General features: G+C 52.2%; 2 protein-coding genes across 6 annotated transcripts in view; one reads left to right on the top strand and one right to left on the bottom strand.

The window, feature by feature from the left end:
- Positions 1 to 7,822, bottom strand: part of PPT2 (palmitoyl-protein thioesterase 2) — a 16,144-nt gene extending 8,322 nt beyond the window's left edge. For 2 of the 3 annotated variants that reach the window (XM_026448118.2, XM_023195868.2), the window contains exons 1-7: positions 7,618 to 7,822; positions 6,468 to 6,658; positions 6,063 to 6,216; positions 5,501 to 5,596; positions 5,306 to 5,413; positions 2,933 to 3,016; positions 2,729 to 2,813 (exon numbers count right to left, since the gene is read on the bottom strand). In XM_026448118.2, coding sequence (XP_026303903.1) covers positions 2,729 to 2,813; positions 2,933 to 3,016; positions 5,306 to 5,413; positions 5,501 to 5,596; positions 6,063 to 6,216; positions 6,468 to 6,658; positions 7,618 to 7,792 — 893 coding nt within the window. In that variant the 5' untranslated portion in view covers positions 7,793 to 7,822. Of the gene's footprint in view, positions 1 to 2,728; positions 2,814 to 2,932; positions 3,017 to 5,305; positions 5,414 to 5,500; positions 5,597 to 6,062; positions 6,217 to 6,467; positions 6,659 to 7,004; positions 7,237 to 7,617 lie in introns of those variants that run through there. The other variant, XM_026448119.2, reaches the window with a different exon arrangement.
- Positions 7,823 to 8,153: 331 nt separating this feature from the next.
- On the top strand, positions 8,154 to 12,885 carry PRRT1 (proline rich transmembrane protein 1). 3 transcript variants are annotated; one of them, XM_023195870.1, is made up of 6 exons: positions 8,154 to 8,265; positions 9,078 to 9,158; positions 9,344 to 9,434; positions 10,659 to 10,874; positions 11,514 to 11,699; positions 11,837 to 12,885. In XM_023195870.1, exons 2-6 carry the CDS (start codon positions 9,151 to 9,153, stop codon positions 12,011 to 12,013), a joined length of 678 nt encoding a protein of 225 aa, XP_023051638.1. In that variant the 5' UTR covers positions 8,154 to 8,265; positions 9,078 to 9,150; the 3' UTR covers positions 12,014 to 12,885. The 3 variants fall into 3 exon arrangements, with proteins under 3 accessions (XP_023051638.1, XP_023051637.1, XP_023051639.1); XM_023195869.1 differs by lacking the exons at positions 8,154 to 8,265; positions 9,078 to 9,158 and having other exon boundaries at positions 9,306 to 9,434; positions 10,336 to 10,874; XM_023195871.1 differs by lacking the exons at positions 8,154 to 8,265; positions 9,078 to 9,158 and having other exon boundaries at positions 9,320 to 10,874.
- Positions 12,886 to 17,760: the final 4,875 nt, after the last annotated feature.

Here is a 17,760-nt window from a genome sequence, read left to right as displayed (position 1 = left end):
TAATCCCAGCATTTTGGGAGGCCGAGACGGGCGGATCACTAGGTCAGGAGATCGAGACCATCCTGGCTAACATGGTGAAACCCCGTCTCTACTAAAAATACAAAAAAAACTAGCCGGGCGAGGTGGCAGGCGCCTGTAATCCCAGCTACTCCGGAGGCTGAGGCAGGAGAATGGTGTAAAACCCGGGAGGCGGAGCTTGCAGTGAGCTGAGATCCGGCCACTGCACTCCAGCCCGGGCGACAGAGCAAGATTCCGTCTCAAAAAAAAAAGGCCGGGTGTGGTGGCTTATGCCTGTAATCCCAGCACTTTTGGAGGCCAAGGAGGGTGGATCACCTGAGGTCAGGAGTTTGAGACTAGCCTGGCCAACATGGAGAAATCCCGTCTCTACTAAAAATACAAAATTAGTTAGGCATGGTGGCGGGCACCTGTAATCCCAGCTACTCGGGAGGCTAAGGCAGGAGAATCACTTGAACCTGGGAGGCGGAGGTTGCAGTGGCCCGAGATTGTACCATTGCACTCCAGCCTGGGCAACAAGAGCAAAACTCAGACTCAAAAAAAAAAAAAGATACTAAAGAGACATGACAGGATCATGCAACTCAAGATCCTGATTTGGATCTTCCACTGGATATTATTTTTTTCTATAAGGACAATTGGAAAAATTTGAATAATCTGTGAGCACATATTCAGGGCAATTTGAATCTATGTTTATTTTTAAACATAACATTAAAATATATAAATAAATGTATATATATTGAGAGAAAAAAGATATTAATGTAAACATGACAAAATGTTAACATTTGAGAAGAGAAAAGTAGGTGAGGAGTATACATGTCTGCTTTTTTTTTTTTTTTTGAGGCGGAGTCTTGCTCTGTCGCCCGGACTGGAGTGCAGTGGCCGGATCTCAGCTCACTGCAAGCTCCGCCTCCCGGGTTTACACCATTCTCCTGCCTCAGCCTCCCGAGTAGCTGGGACTACAGGCGCCCGCCACCACGCCTGGCTAATTTTTTGTATTTTTAGTAGAGACGGGGTTTCACTGTGTTAGCCAGGATGGTCTCGATCTCCTGACCTCGTGATCCGCCCGTCTCGGCCTCCCAAAGTGCTGGGATTACAGGCTTGAGCCACCGCGCCCAGCCACATGTCTGCTTTTTGCTATTTTGGTAACTTTTTTTTTTTTTTGAGACAGGGTCTTACTCTTGTCACCCAGGCTGGAGTGCAATGGCAAGATCTCGGCTCATTGCAGCCTTGACCTCCCAGGCTCAAGCAATTCTCGTACCTCAGCCTCCCAAGTAGCTGGGACTACAAAGGCACACCACCACGCCCAGCTAATTTTTGTATTGTAGGTAAAGACAGGGTTTTGCCATGTTGCCCAGGCTGGTCTCAAACCCCTGGGCTCACACCTTGGCCTCCCAAAGTGCTAGGATTACAGGCGCAAACTTTTCTTAAGTATGAAATTATTTCAAAATAAAAAGGTCTTAAAATCTTTTTTTTTTTTTTTTGAGATGGAGTCTTGCTCTGTCGCCCAGGCTGGAGTGCAGTGGCACCCTGTCGGCTCATTGTAACCTCCGCCTCCTAGTTTCAAGCAATTCTCCTGCCTCAGCCTCCTGAGTAGCTGGAACTACAGGCATGCGCCACCATGCCCAGCTACTTTTTGTATTTTTAGTAGAGATGCGGCTTCTCCACATTGCCCCGCTGTTCTCGAACTCCTGACCTCAGGTGATCCACCCGCCTTGGCTTCCCAAAGTGCTGGGATTACAGGCGTGAGCCACCGCGCCCAGCCAGATGGAGTTAAAATCTTTTAATTAAAAAATATTGGCCAGGCAAGGCCGGGCACAGGGGCCACACTTTCTCCCTGGGGGGTTCTTCCACCCAGAGCACAACTCTCTCCTTCACTTCCTTCAGTCTCTAACTGAATGGCGACTCTTCCAGAAGGACTTTGGCCACTGTTGAAACTAGGCCCCCGGTCATCCTCTAATCCTTTCCCCTGCCTTATTACCTGACATATATATTTATATATATTTATCAGCAGTCTTACAAACTAGAATATAAGCTACGTAACATTAGGGACTTCTCTTTTATTTACCACTGCATCCCCAGGGCCCAGAACAAGCCTGAGCCCATAATGTTGAATAAATATTTCTTGAGTGATTCAAGTAGCTCAAGTGACATTACAGATCACTCATGGTGACCTATAACACAGGCAAGCACATAGTACCATGGAGTCATGGATTTTTTTCTAAGGAACAGAATGGAGGGGACAAAGCTGGAGGCTGTTATAATAGTCCAGGTAAGTAAAGAGGTGGTAGGAAATGTGATAAAATGGCATAGAACTACACACACATATTGAACCAATGTGAATTTCCTAGTTTTGATATTGTGCTATAATTACATAGGATGCAACCACTGGGGGAAGCTGGGTGAAGAGCCTCTCTATACTATCTTTGCAATTTCCTATGAATCTATAAGAATTTCAAAATCAAAAGTTTTTATAAAGTGAGGGAAGGGGTGATAGGGATGGAGAGGAGAAGTGTCAGCAGGACTTAGTGACTGGCTTGATACAAGGGGTTGGGATATGACTCCTAGGTTTTGGTCTTGGGTGACATGATGAAATAGAGGGAGGCACACTAACTAAAAGGTGGAAGGAGCAGGCCAGTTTTAGGCATGAGCTAAAGACCGATTGGGGTTGGGGGATGTCTTTAGCCGATCTTCAGGCCACACAATCCCTTATTACCTGGACTGCCAGGGAGTAATAACACCATCATCAGGGCCCCCAATCAGCACCAGGTGGCCCACACGAAGAAAGTTCTTCCGCCATACTGTAGGATGGGAAGAAGAGAGGCTGAATCAGCCACAGGGGTCAGGATAGGTTGGAGAGAGAGACATAGGGAGTCAAAGAAGCAGAAAAAGCAACAAAGGTAGGAGCCTGAATTCTCACCTGTGGCATTGGGATGGTCTCTTTCCCCATTGATCAGGGCCAGGAAGCTGCTGGCATTGAGGTACAAGTCATCGTGGTGAGGATCTGGGTACAAAGGGCAGTTAGAAAAAGAAGTAGAAGGCCGGGCACGGTGGCTCAAGCCTGTAATCCCAGCACTTTGGGAGGCCGAGACGGGCAGATCACGAGGTCAGGAGATGGAGACCATCCTGGCTAACACGGTGAAACCCCGTCTCTACTAAAAATACAAAAACTAGCCGGGCGAGGTGGCGGCCGCCTGTAGTCTCAGCTACTCGGGAGGCTGAGGCAGGAGAATGGCGTAAACCCGGGAGGCGGAGCTTGCAGTGAGCTGAGATCCGGCCACTGCACTCCAGTCCCGGCGACAGAGCAAGACTCTGCCTCAAAAAAAAAGAAAAAGAAGTAGAAAAGGGAGGCAAGACTGGAAGACTGGTGGTGAAAAGCCCAATAAGGAAGCTGCAGCAATAGTCAAGGTGGATAGTAATAAAATAGTAGTGATAATATGGGCCAGGTGCAGTGGCTCACGCCTATAATCCCAGCACTTTGGGAGGTCGAGGCAGGTGGATCACTTCTTGAAGTCAGGAGTTCGAGACTAGCCTGGCCAACATGGCAAAACCCTGTCTCTACTAAAAATACAAAAGTTAGCCAGGCATGGTGGTCCATGCCTGTAATCCAAGCTACTCAGGAGGCTGAGGCACAAGAATCACTTGAACCCAGGAGGTGGAGGTTACAGTGAGCTGAGATTGTACCACTGCACTCCATCCTGGGCAACACAGTGAGACTCCGTCTCAAAATAATAATAATAGTAGTGATAATAACTGTAAACATAGTAACAAGTACTATTTTTTTTTTTTTTTTTTGAGACAGAGTTTTTTTTGAGACAGCCTGTTGCCCAGGCTGGAGTGCAGTGGCACAGTCTCAGCTCACTACAAGCTCTGCCTCCTGGGTTCATGCCATTCTCCTGCCTCAGCCACCCAGGTAGCTGGGACTACAGGCGCCCACCACCACGCCCAGCTAAATTTTTGTATTTTTAGTTAGCCAGGATGGTCTCGATCTCCTGACCTCGTGATCTGCCCGCCTCGGCCTCCCAAAGTGCTGGGATTACAGGCGTGAGCCACCGCGCCCGGCCTCACTTTTCTTTTTTTTGAGACGAAATCTCACTCTGTCACCCAGGCTGAAGTGCAGTGGCACAATCTCCGCTCACTGCAACCTCTGCCTTCCAGGTTCAAGCAATTCTCCTAACTCAGCATCCCGAGTAGCTGGGATTACAAGCGTGTGCCCACACCCAGCTAATTTTTCTGTATTTTTAGTAGATACAGGGTTTCACCATGTTGGCCAGGCTGGTCTTGAGCTCCTGACCTCAGGTGATCTGCCCACCTCCGCCTCCCAAGGTGCCGGGATTACAGGTGTGAGCCACCACACCTGGCAATAGCAAGTACTTTTATCCAGCATCTACTATATGAGCCAGGTACTATTCAAAGTACATTGCATTCATTTATTGATTTAATCCTTACAACCACCTGGTGAAGTACATGCTATAATATTTTACAGATAAGGAAAACTGAGTAACAGAATGGTTAAGTAACTTGCCCAAAGTCACCCAATAGGGTCAAGATTCAAACCCAAGTATTCTGGTCCCATGGTCTGGTCTAGAGATTGGCAAACTGTGACCAATGGGCCAAATCCAGCCTACTACTTGTTTTTGTAAATGAAGTTTTATTGGAACACAGGCACATTCATTCACATATGGTACATGGCTGCTTTCACACTACAACAGCAGAATTGAGGAGTTGTGAAACAGACTCTATGTCCTACAAAGTCAAAAATATTTACTCTCTGGCCCTTTATAGACAAGGTTTGCTGACTCTTGCAACAGACTAAACCTTCTAAGGCAATAAGGTGACACACTTAAAACATTCTGGGCTGGGTGCAATGGTTCACACCTGTAATCCCAGCACTCTGGGAGGCTGAGGCGAGTGGATCACCTGAGGTCAGGAGTTTGAGACCAGCCTGGCCAACACAGCAAAACCCCATCTCTACTTAAAATTCAAAACTTAGCCGGGCGTGGTGGCGCCTGCCTGTAATCCCAGCAATAGCAAGTTGCTACTAGAGGAACTGAGGCAGGAGGATCACTTGAACCTGGGAGGCAGAGGTTGCAGTGAGCCGAGATCTTGCACTGCACTTCAGCCTGGGCAACACAGCAAGACTCCTTCTCAAAAAAAGAAATTCTGAACAGAGCCTGTTCAAATAGCTCAATAAATATTAGTTATCTTTATTGTTATCACTGCTATTGGTTGTAGCAGAGGTGGAAGCAACTGACCTGATCCACGGAAGCCCCAGTTCAGCATCCCCACTCACCATGCCAGTAGTTGCAGATGGAGAATTCCTGGCCCCAGGGGCTATAGCAGATCCGATAGAGGTTAGACCGCATGGAGGTGGGGAACAGCCACTTCAAGTAGTCCGTGTCTGGCAAGAGAATGGCAGTGTTAAGTGACCATAAACCTCTGTTCCCCGAAAACTCAGGGCATTCTATGGAGTCTAGTGCCCACTCACCTCCATACTGTCCCATCTGTGGAGAGGAGAGGGAGATGAAAGAATCCACATTGTGATCATCCATGACAGAAAGCAGAGCCCGGCACACAAGGCCCCCTGTAGGCAGAACACCACATTGGGCAGACACTTAAGGACAGCAAAGCCAGCAGCAACCCCCCATCCCCACTGCCACACACACACACTGTACATAAAGGAGACAGAGGCTTACGGAAGGCAGGCACACCCTGTGCCAAAATGTCACACATCATATAAGTGACTGAGCCCGAATTAGATGCTGCGCCTCCTGCCTCTAATTCTAAGATGTTTTTACCTGCCCCATTTGCCCTTATGTCCAAGAACCATGGGTAATAGGAAACAAAGGGGCAGCGGTGTAGCAAGCTTCCCTCCCATTCAAGACAGAGATGAGACCCAGGTGCTGAGGGAAGTCGGAAAGGAAGGGCTCAGGTACCAGGGTTGTGCCTGGAGCAATGTGGTTCAGAAAAAGGGACACTAGGAAGTGTCCCTCAGATAAGGATCAAGCCTCAGATAGGGCTTAGGAGTTAGGGGCAGGGGAGTCGCCTACCCTGCGAGTAGCAGATGAGATGCACCCCTTGAGGGGCCTTTGCCATGATGGGGACCACAGCCTCTCGGAACCCTTGCACCTGTTCCCACAGGGGTCGCAAGCTCTCTCTCCCATCGAAGAGATCGAGCACTGTCACCACAGTCCCGGGGTGTGTCTGTGGGAAGGGGGCAATGCAGCCACCGGGCATAGGCTAAGAAGCTCCCACACGCCACCCCTGGCCCGCATCCACAGGTCTATTGTACCCTGCTAGAACCAGGGATCCCGTCCCCCAACTCTCCCCCACGCCAGCACCAGCTCCCTGAGGAACTGGGCAGGCCCAGAGGGGTGGCTTTCAGTTCCCCGCTCTCCCTCCCCTGCCACAGTAGACGCCTCTAACGCCCTGCACCCAGGTGTCCCCTGCCAGACCTCATTGATGTATTCCAGCAGGTGGCGGAAGCTGTAGGAGCTGTCGAAGAGCCCATGCACCACGATGACCGGCTTGTAGGATGCGCGGTGGGGCGCGGGGGCTGCAAGCAGCAGCAGCGGCAGGAAAGATAACAGGAGTAGGACCCACGCCGCGGGGAGCCGCTGCCCCCAGAGCCCCAGCATGCTCCCGCCTGAGAAAAGGGTGATAAAGGCCTGTGAGAGAGATGGCAACACCCTTATCCCTCGGAACAGACGCCTGGCAATCAAGCCACCTCCTCTCGGTCCCACACCAGGTCCCTCACCAGGTCGCTGTCACAAAATAGCCTACTTTTAACTTACTCCAACCCTCTCCCTACAAACACACCCCCCTACCACGTTGACGCACCAACGCGCACCCGAAGTCCCGCCCCCAACTCAGCGTTCGGGGGACCTGTTCCCTAGGTTCAGGGATGAATGCATCTCCCCAGCCATGAACAACGCGGAGTTCTGTAATACCCCAGCAGCAGCCCAGGCCCCTTGAAGAGTGCAAACTCCCACCTGGCCTGGGTCCGTAGGCCTCCTCGCTCCACCCGCTGTTTACTTCTCCCAAGACTGGAACCCACGGGGGAGGGGGAAGGGTGAGGAAAGAGAGCGCAGGGGAATGACGGATGGGAGGGGGAAGGGCGGGCTGCTTGGGGTCGCGCAAATCCGTCACGTCCGGGGCTTTCTCTGGCAACCGCGCGAGCGTTCCCCGCAACACTGACCCAGGACCGGAGGGGCAATGGAATATTCCATTGCGCTCTTGGTGCTGGGGAGGAAATAGGCGGAGCGATCCATTTAGGCCAGTGGGGAAAAGAAAAAGCAGCAAACATATTCTGGGAATGGAAAGAAGGCCTCTCCAGGCTTCGTTGCCCCCAGCGACCCAAAGGTCCGATTTTCCCCCCCTTGATTCTCCCCACTTCCCAATACAGGCGTCTGGCTCGCAGCGGAACACGAAGTTTTCATTCCCCAAGGGGCGGCCGGGGGGTGGACCAGGGAAAGGTAGTCCTCTGCATTTTGCCGTGTGCTGGGTGAGTGGCAGGGTGGCCTGGAGGGCTGATGCCAGCCCGGGCTTGCCCCTCAATACCCACCCCCACCCCACCCTCCAGTCCGCCACAGGTCAGCGACTTACAACTCTTCATTCTGAAGTGCGTGTAGTGCCCTTGTCTCCAGAGACGCGGAGAGTCCTCGAGGCCCCTTGAGCTAAGTGCAGCCTGGCCCAATTTCTCCTGCCCTACTCTACTCCCCTCCCTATAAGCGACCCACCCCCCAAGGGGCGGAGGGCGCCTAGGGATGCGCTGACTCATGCCCTTGTAATTTCGACCAGTCTTTCAACCTGAGCGACCCCCACAATCTGGTTCTCTGAGTTATCTGTGGGTGGCTCCCTACCGTGACCCTCAGGCGTCCCACCTCTCCGCCCATAATCCCTACCCGACACCCTAGAGCCTCAGGGCTTTTACTTAGCATTTAAAGACGTTTCTCTAGACGGAAGGATTTCTCAGCATGTCTGAACCCCTCTCTCTGTTGACACGGTCATTGCTTGGTCTAAATTTGTCTCAATCAAACCATTTTGCGCTCGGAGTGGTGTAGAGTGACGATGGGGTGGCGGTAAGGGGTTGAGGGCTCACGCGAACGCCTAGTGACCAGAACGACTGGTGTGAAGCCGTGATCTGACTCTGTGGAGCCTGGGACTGGTTTCAGCGAGAGCCTCTGTACTGCTCTGTAGTCTCCGCTAGGACATGGACGAAAAGGGACGCAGCCGGGAGAGCGACTGCCCCAGGTGGGGGCTGGGGGGGCGTAAGGGAAGAATAATGATTATCTGGCTGTGTTTTTGTTTTAAAAAAAAAAAAAAAAAAACTGGTGTAAATCTACATAGACTTCCTATCCTTGCTCCCTTCACCCACCCACGCGCTCCCAAGATGCAGTAAGCAAATAAAAAGACTAATAACGCTGTACCGCAGGTCGATTCAGGAGGTGGAGATGCGTCTTGGTGGGAGGTGGCTGGTGGGAGTAGGGGGGTTTAGGGAATGGATCTGAACATTGACCGGCCCGGAGACTCTAAGCAGCCTCTTTAAAAACAAAGGGAAAGTGGGGGAACGAGCACACATTACCAACAGAGCTGCCAGAAATGAGCAGTTAAGTCATACTGCCTACCCCCTCCAAAAGAGCTTCAGCTCCTTAGTCCTGGACGAAGAAGGTATGTATGCACACCGCCCAAACTCTCTCTCCCTTTTCCCCCCAAGGCCCAGCTCCCCCCGAATTACAGACCTGGGCCTCTCTCTTTACTGCTAGGTTGGCAGGTTCACCATATCCTGGGAACTTTTCAGACCATCGCAGTTCTGAACTCTGCACAATTCTCTCTCACACACAAGTATTTATCTCTTCTAAATAGGGGAAAACTGGGGCCAAGGATTTGGGAGAAGACCCTGGCACCTTGCAGGGAGCTAAGACGGGGAGACGACGTGCCCCTGGAGGCACCTGGGTTATTAACTCCACTGAGAACCTGTTCACTTCCTCCCACAATATAATCACTAAGTGAGTCTTGGAGGGGGAGACTCCAGAGAGTTCTCTCTCCCTCCTTCCTTTCCTTAGTCCCACCCGCCTCGCCTGGTCTAGCCTCTGTGTTTCCATGACAACTCCAAAGGAGCCCAAACTGGGGGCTTGAATGCCAGGGTGAGAGGAGAAGAGAGGTGGTCCGAGAGCAGAGAGACCAAGTGGGAAACCTCTGAAGCGCTCCCCCTCCCTCGCCTCGGTCCCTTTAAGCTCCCCCCCCCCCCCCCCCCCCCCCCCCCCCCCCCCACCCCCCGCCGCTGCCTTCATCTCTCCATCTCTGCGCTGCTGCCGGCTGCGCCATCCAGCACCCAGACTCCAGCACCGGTCAAGGACCCCCACTCCGGCTGCAGGGACCCTGTCCCAGCGAGACCGCAGGCATGTCATCCGAAAAGTCAGGTAAAAACAATAACAAAACCTCCCACCTCCTCCACTGTCTCCAGACTCTCCTTCCCCCTTGCCCCAACCCCCTCCCTTACCCCTCCTTAGCTGTAGTTCTATTTCATTTCCCTTCTCTCCAGCTCTCAACACTCCCCCAGTCCCCCTCCTCTTTCTGTCTCCCCCTTTCTCTTCCTTTCCTCTTTCCAGTCGCAGCCTCTGACCCTTGCCAACAACATGGGCAGGGGGGTAGGTTGAGAGGGTGAAGGAGGTACAGCCAGGTTCTGCAGGGATGGCATCGTTGGGAGTGACAGATGGACAATCACTGGCTGGCATGGAGACATCCTGTGAAGAAATATGGAGACATGACCAGATGGGGGGTTGTCAAGGGAGCAAAATCCAGAGGGCTTTTCTTAATCCGCCCTAAAAGAGGTCCTGAGATTCTCATAGAGGCTGGGGCACTCCTCCCCCCACTGAAGGAACAGCAGAGTGGAACACATGTCATCCCACATGTGTTTATACAACTGTTGAATTGAGCACATATTAACACAGGGTTGCATGTCTACCCATACGCACACACAGAAGGAGCTTGGATAGGCCAGCCCAAAGGCAGCTATTGCAAAGGAGAGGGGATTGGGTCTGCAGGTGAGAGCTGGGTGCATGGTGATGAAAAAGACACAAAAGAAGCAGAGGAGAGTTGTGACCTCAAAACTAGATTGGAAGGAAGAAGGAGCGGGGGCAGATGGCCTAGATTCAGCCCCTCTCTTGCCCCTCAAATTAGAGATGGTTTCTCACCTGTCTCTCTCTATGTGTATCTCCCATTATCTTTCTCCATCCCTGACCGGCTGTTTCCCCTTACCCCTCCTCAACTCATCACTATGTCATCTTTCCCCTTATCGTCTCCTCCACTCACCTCCCCCAGGACTCCCAGACTCAGTCCCTCACACTTCTCCACCGCCCTACAATGCCCCTCAGCCTCCAGCCGAACCCCCAGCCCCACCGCCACAGGCAGCCCCTTCCTCGCATCATCACCACCACCACCACTACCATCAGTCTGGCACCGCCACCCTCCCACGCTTAGGGGCAGGGGGCCTGGCCTCTTCCGCGGCCACCGCTCAGCGTGGTCCCTCCTCCTCTGCCACGCTGCCGAGACCCCCCCACCACGCCCCTCCCGGCCCTGCTGCCGGGGCACCCCCACCCGGCTGCGCTACCTTGCCCCGCATGCCACCCGACCCTTACCTGCAGGAGACTCGCTTCGAGGGCCCACTTCCCCCGCCGCCGCCCGCTGCCGCCGCCCCGCCCCCGCCGGCGCCAGCCCAGACTGCCCAAGCCCCTGGCTTCGTGGTGCCCACGCACGCGGGGACTGTGGGCACGCTGCCGCTGGGGGGCTACGTAGCACCCGGATACCCCCTGCAACTGCAGCCCTGCACTGCTTATGTGCCGGTCTACCCGGTGGGCACGGTGAGTGCCGGGCAGACAGGGGCATGGGAAAGAGGGGGGCGCGATACAGGACTTGAAATTGGGGATACGCAGGGGGCTGGTAGGATAGAGGAACAAGGGCAGGAAATAGGTAATGTTCCCGGCACAAGTCCTAGAAAGAAGGGAGCCTGAGACAGGAGGGACTAGGGAGAGACCCAGGAGTAGGAGTCTACTGGTGCCCAAAGTCAGGGCCTGGGAAAGGGATCGGAGCCTAGAGGTTCAGAGGAGGTCTGAAAGTAGGAAACCGCCTGGCGGGGGGAAAATGGCAGCTGGGAACCAAGAGGGATGTGGGAGAAGCGTGGGACTAAGTGGGTAGGGGACGCCTGGTAGGTGTCTGGAGGGAAGAAACAAGGTCTGATGTGAGGCCAGGACAGCCCCAGTGGGACCATACCTTGCGGGAGAGAATGTAGAAAGCCCAAGAATGTGGTGGTTAATGAAGCAAGGAAGGGAGGAGAGGGGCTTAGGTGGAATTTATGGGTGTCCTGGAAGGGTAGTGGGTGCTTTATGTTGAGAAGCCATAGGAAAAATTGTGCTTTTAAAGCCACTCTGCCAGCCGCCCAACGCTGGTAGGCTGGGAGAGGGTCGGAGTGATGCCCCTTCCCCCCAACTTTCCTTCCACAGCCATATGCAGGCGGGACCCCGGGGGGGACAGGAGTGACCTCCACTCTCCCCCCGCCGCCCCAGGGCCCAGGGCTGGCCCTGCTGGAGCCGAGGCGCCCGCCACACGACTACATGCCCATCGCGGTGCTGACCACCATCTGTTGCTTCTGGCCTACTGGCATCATTGCCATCTTCAAGGCAGTGCAGGTAAGGGGCAGGGGCATACTCGGTTTGGGGACGGAGGCAGGGAGTTCTGGGCGTTCTGGGGCCATCTTAGAGAAAGGCTGAGACGTTAGAACGAGGCCGCAGCTCTTTGACCTCCTTCCCCCATCCCTCCGCCTTAGGTGCGCACGGCCTTGGCCCGCGGAGACATGGTGTCGGCCGAGATCGCTTCACGCGAGGCCCGGAACTTCTCCTTCATCTCCCTGGCCGTGGGCATCGCGGCCATGGTGCTTTGTACCATCCTCACCGTAGTCATCATCATCGCCGCGCAGCACCACGAGAACTACTGGGATCCCTAAAAACGCCCCCGGTCCGGCCCCACTCTGCGCCCCTCGACCTCCCAGGCTCTTTCTGCAGTCATACCGCGGACCCAATGGGCGCCCTGCACACCCGCTTCTGGAGCCGTCAGACTTGGATACATCGTAAACTCCGCCTCCATGGAACGTCTCGCCTTGCGAGCAAGCTCCGAATCCAGTTCCTCAGGAACCCCTCCAAAACCCACAGTCCCAGGGACGCCGCTTTCCGGGATTCCGGCCAAACGCCGGACCCTCAGTCGCTCCAGGTTCCCTCACCATCAAAGTGTAGCGCCCCCGGCCGAGGAACCTCGGTTTTGTCCCTAAAACCCAGCCTCCTCTATAAGCTCCGCCCCAACTCAGACAAAACCCCGCCTCCAGGTCGGCAGGCTCCGCCTTCTTTTCTTCTCCGCGGGGTGATTCAGTCCAGTGATTGGGTTTGTGGCTCCAGGCCTCGCTCACAGACGGACAGACTCCTCCCTTTCTTACGGCAAAAGAACCGAGCCCTGGGGTAGTAGCGCCCCCACACTCCTGTTTTTTCCAAGTACATTTTCGTCCCTCCACCCAGGTCTCTGCCTATTTTCTTGCTAATCCCAGAACCTTTCCTTTTGTTTTTTTTTTTTTTTTAAGGACATTTGGGGAGTTCCTGGTGTAGGATCCTTCTCCCTGGGATAAGAAACCTGCCTGTAAACGCTCTGTAAATACTCCCTTCCACCCATCCCAGCCCCTGGGCAGCCGGGCAGAAGGGAATCCAGGCTATGGGACCTCCCAAGTCCCGGCTCCCTGCTCCCCTCGGCGGCCCCCGCCTTGTTCTGATCTGTGTGTGAGTGTGTGTGAACTTCTGAAAGACAATATTAAAGAGACTTTAGTTGATTTATCGCCCGCAATTCCAAAGACTGCGGCCCCGCAAAGACCCTCCCCGCTTTTGGTTCCCCCTTTCACTTCCCTTCATCTCCTCTTCCAGGGGAAAAAAAAAGAAAGCCCGACAGAGACTAACATGAGGGAGACAGATTCCCAGATCGCCAGAGAGACATATGAATATGGGGGACAGAGGGGAGCTCCCTGGGAACCTACCAGGGAAGACCTTAGGGTCCATTCTCAGTAAGGCTTTCTCAGTGAGGCTTTATTTCCCCAGTACCCCTTTTCCATTCCCTGCTATCCCCAGAACTCCAGGAAGGCAAGATGACAGAGAGGGCAGACCATGGTGAAGAAGATGGTCAAGGATAGAGTGATGGGGGCCAGGAAAAGATGCCAGCTGCCCATAGCTGTTCCTGACTGTGGGCTGGAGGGTGGCAGACAACTTGGATTAGAGCCCCACATGCTGGACTGCAGGGGGTATAGGAAAGGCAAAGAGAGCAGATTGCTGTGAGAGCACAGGGAGGAGATCAATGGCCTCTCAAGTCTCCCTGGGACTAGTTGCCTTCTCCTACCCTGAGGTCAACCAAGAGGCCTCTTTTGTGAGGGGAGTGGTGATTAAGGTATGGCGCCAGCAGTGGGCTTGGGTCTTTGGTTGTACACCCACAGGACAGGGTCCTATCCTGAATTTATGCATGTATGCAACATGCAGACTCCATGCTGGATGCTGATTGAGATGTCCACCCAGACAGCAGGTGTGACCCCTGACCTCATGGGGCTTACAATCTAGAAGGTTAGCTATGCACTGAGATAGGAGGTGTGATAGGAGACGTGGGAGGAGGGTGGGGTGAGGCATAAATATCATGGGTTCTTCCTTGGATGTTTTGGATTTAATGTGCCTCCCTTACCAAACTTCTTGAAAAACAGAATTCATGGCTGGGTGTGGTGGCTAACACCTGTAATCCCAGCACTTTGGGAGGCCGAGGCAGGCAGATCACTTGAGGTCAGGAGTTCGAGACCAGCCTGGCCAACATGGTGAAACCCTGTCCCTACTAAAAACAAAAAATTAGCTGGGCATGGTGACGGGCACCTGCAGTCCCAGCTACTTGGAAGGCTGAGGCAGGAGAATCGTTTGAATTCGGGAGGCAGAGGTTGCAGTGAGCTGAGAGCACGCCATTGCACTCCAGCCTGGGCAACAAGAGCGAAACTCCATCTCAAAAACGGGGTGGGCGGGGGGGGAAATACTGCTATCAGAGATATGTCTGTATATGTCTCTTTTTCATATCCACTGTTTCTTGACTTACTGAAATATGCATCCACACCCTATTCTCCTGAAATCTCTCTCAAATGGCAACCAATTACCCAGATCCCAAATCAATGGCATTTTCACAGTACTCTGCCTCTCTAAACCCTCCCGTTTGTCCCTTGACCCTGAGTTCCCCACACACCCAGGTTCAGAAACATATTACCTCCCTTCACCCCCACCTCCACACAGACCTCTAACCATTCCGCCTCTACCTTCCCTCCTTGCTTTTTCTCCTCCCTTCAGCTAAGTGTCCATCTCTGACTTTTTTCCCTTCTCTGAGACTTTCCTTTGAAAAGCTCATTCACTCGACTCAGCTGATCAAATGCTTTTCCAACCTGTATTTTACATGCAGACGTTTTTTCCAGTGCCTGCAGATCATAGCCACATGGATGATGCTTGTTGGTCCTCTAAAATCAACACATTCCAAAACAAACTGATGAAATGCCACAGAAAACCTGCTTCCCTGTCTCTCTTAATAGACCGTTTTCCCAATCACTCTCCCTTATCTGGAAATTTGCTGCCTCCTCCCTCTCCCTCCTGCCTTATTTTTGATGTGCTCTCAAGCCCAGTCAGTTGTGCCACCACAATGTCTTTTGAATCTATAATTTTTCCCCAGCCCTTGCTGGAAAAATTACCTCATTAGGATTATTGCATCAGCTTTCCCAACAGGTCTCCCTACTTCCTACCTCTCCCTACCTCAAGTCTCCCTCCACACTATTGTCAGATCAGCCTCCCTAAACACACTTATGTAACTCCACTGCTCAAAAGCCCTTCAGGGTTCCCTATTGCCTACTCAATTATTTACAAAATTTGAATCTGGCCTTTAACAGCTTCCATAATTTAAAATCGTCCAGCTTCTCCGTTCATTCTAATTTCCAACCATACTGAATTACTCATCATTCCCACCTCCAGGTATTTGCCCAGCTGTTCCCCAATCTTAGACCTCCTTCCCAAATCTCTGCCTATTATAAACCAAATTGTCTGCAGCTTGTCACAAGTTTCAGAGGCTTTAGACCACATCTAGGCTCTTGCTCATGATGTTCTCCACCTCCTCACATCTGCCTCTCTACTTGGTCAAATTTTATCTATAATATATTTCAAGGCCTGGATCAATTCATCCCTCACTGTAGCAAAAAGGCGTCTCTCTTTCCTCTTGGCTAGATTAAAGCAGTGGGTTTCCAAACAGAGCTTCATGCATTCCTTGGAGCAATGGTTCTTACCCCAGGTTACACATTAGAATCCACTGGGCAGCACTGAAATATCTGAAAGCCCTTGTCGCATCCTAAAACAATTAAATCAGAATCTCTGGGCCCAGTGCCAGTGGCTCACACCTGTAATCCCAGCACTCTGGGAAGTCGAGGCAGGGGGATCATTTGAGCCCAGGAGTTCGAGACTAGCCTGGGCAATATGGTGAGACCCCATCTCTACAAAAAGTTTAAAAATTAGCCTAGGCCGGGCGCGGTGGCTCACACGTATAGTCTCAGGACTTTGGGAGGCTGAGGTGAGTGGATCACCTGAGGTCAGGTGTTCAAGACCAGCCTCCCAACATGGTGAAACCCTGTCTCCACTAAAACTACAAAAATCAGCCAGGTGTGGTGGCATGTGCCTGTAATCCCAGCTATTCAGGAGGCTGAGGCAGGAGAATCGCTTGAACCTATGAGGCAGAGGTTGCAGTGAGCCCAGATCGCACCACTGCACTCCAGCCTGGGTGACAGAGAGGCACTCCATCTCAAAAAAAAAAAAAAAAAAAAAAAATTATCCAAGTCCCATGGCTCGCCTGTACTCTTAGCTACTTGGGAGGGTGAGGCAGGAGGATTGCTTGGGCCTGTGGGGCAGAGGCTGAAGTGATCACACCACTGTGCTCCAGCCCGGGGAACAGAGTGATATACTATCTCAAAAACAAACCAAAAAGAATCTCTGGGGATGGAACTCAGGCATCAATATTTAAGACATGACCAGGTGATTCCAAAGGGCAGCCAAGGTTGGGAATCACAGCTTTACAGGCACTTTAAGGACCACCCAAGGAGAGTGGAAAGGCCAAAAAATGACTTCAAGGCCGGGCGCGGTGGCTCAAGCCTGTAATCCCAGCACTTTGGGAGGCCGAGACGGGTGGATCACGAGGTCAGGAGATCGAGACCATCCTGGCTAACATGGTGAAACCTCGTCTCTACTGAAAAATACAAAAAAACTAGCTGGGCGAGGTGGCGGGTGCCTGTAGTCCCAGCTACTCAGGAGGCTGAGGCAGGAGAATGGCGTAAACCTGGGAGGCGGAGCTTGCAGTGAGCTGAGATCCGGCCACTGCACTCCAGCCTGGGCGACAGAGCGCCAGACTCCATCTCAAAAAAAAAAAGACTTCAATCCAAGCAATTTTCTTTAGGAGAAAAGTATCTAGATCTAAGATTCATGTTATCTGCGTATTTTCTCATCTCTTCCCACCTGCTATCTTGACCTACACAGTTTACCTTGTGAGCTACTTGAAGGCAGGAGTCAAATCTGGCTTATCTCTGTTTTTCACATCCTCATCAGATAAAACCTCTTCTACCAATCTTTGAACTCATTTGAATTGAAAGGAATTAGGCAGAGGGAGAGATGAATAAAAAATGACTTAGCTTTCTTTTGCTTTTCCTTAGGAATGTTTGTTTCTTCATCTCAGATCTCTTAACCTCACCCAACTCCTCCCTCAAGAGGAAATAAAATGTTACAGTGTGATCCTCTTCCTACTGACTCACCTCCCTCTGCAGGTGATACCCTTGGCTCTGGCACCTCTATTGACAGAGACTCCATCCTCTAGGAGAGGCTCTGCCTTCCTATAACATCTGTATGGGTGCTCTCATTCCCCCATGATTAGATTCTGGGTCATCATTCCCCTCAATAATGGAAGACTCAGCACCTGAGCACTCTACTTCCACCTCATTTCATTTTCTTATTTTTATTATTTATTTATTTATTTATTTTTGAGACAGAATTTTTGTTCTTGTCGCCCAGGCTGGAGTGCAGTGGCGCAATCTCGGCTCACTGCAAGCTCCGCCTCCTGGGTTCAATAGATTCTCCTGCTTCAGCCTTAATAGCTAGGATTACAGGCGCCCACCACCACGCCCAGCTCATTTTTGTATTTTTAGTAGAGACGGGTTTCAACACGTTGGCCAGGCGGGTCATGAACTCTTGATCTTCAGTGATCTGCCTACCTTGGCCTCCCAAAGTGCTGGGATTACACTCGTGAGCCATCGAGCCCAGCCTCTTTTTCTTTTTTTCTTTTTTTTTTCTGAGGCAGGGTCTCGCTCTGTCGCCCAGGCTGGAGTGCAGTGGCAGGATCACAGCTCACTGAGCTTCGATCTCCTGGGCTCAAGTGATCCTCCCGGCTATTTTTTTTTTTTTTTATTTTGTATTTTTTTGAGACGGAGTTTCGCACTGTCACCCAGACTGGAGTGCAGTGGCACAAGATCAGCTCACTGCAACCTCTGCCTCCTGGATCGAAGCAATTCTCTGCCTCAGCCTCCGAGCATCTGGGATTACAGGTGCCTGCCACCATGCCCAGATGAATTTTTTTTTTTTGAGACAGAGCCTTGCTCTGTCGCCTAGGCTGGAGTGCAGT

This window comes from Piliocolobus tephrosceles, chromosome 5, assembly GCF_002776525.5.
Source record: "Piliocolobus tephrosceles isolate RC106 chromosome 5, ASM277652v3, whole genome shotgun sequence".
Taxonomy (NCBI): domain Eukaryota; kingdom Metazoa; phylum Chordata; class Mammalia; order Primates; family Cercopithecidae; genus Piliocolobus; species Piliocolobus tephrosceles.
This window is presented reverse-complemented; position numbering and strand designations above follow the sequence as displayed.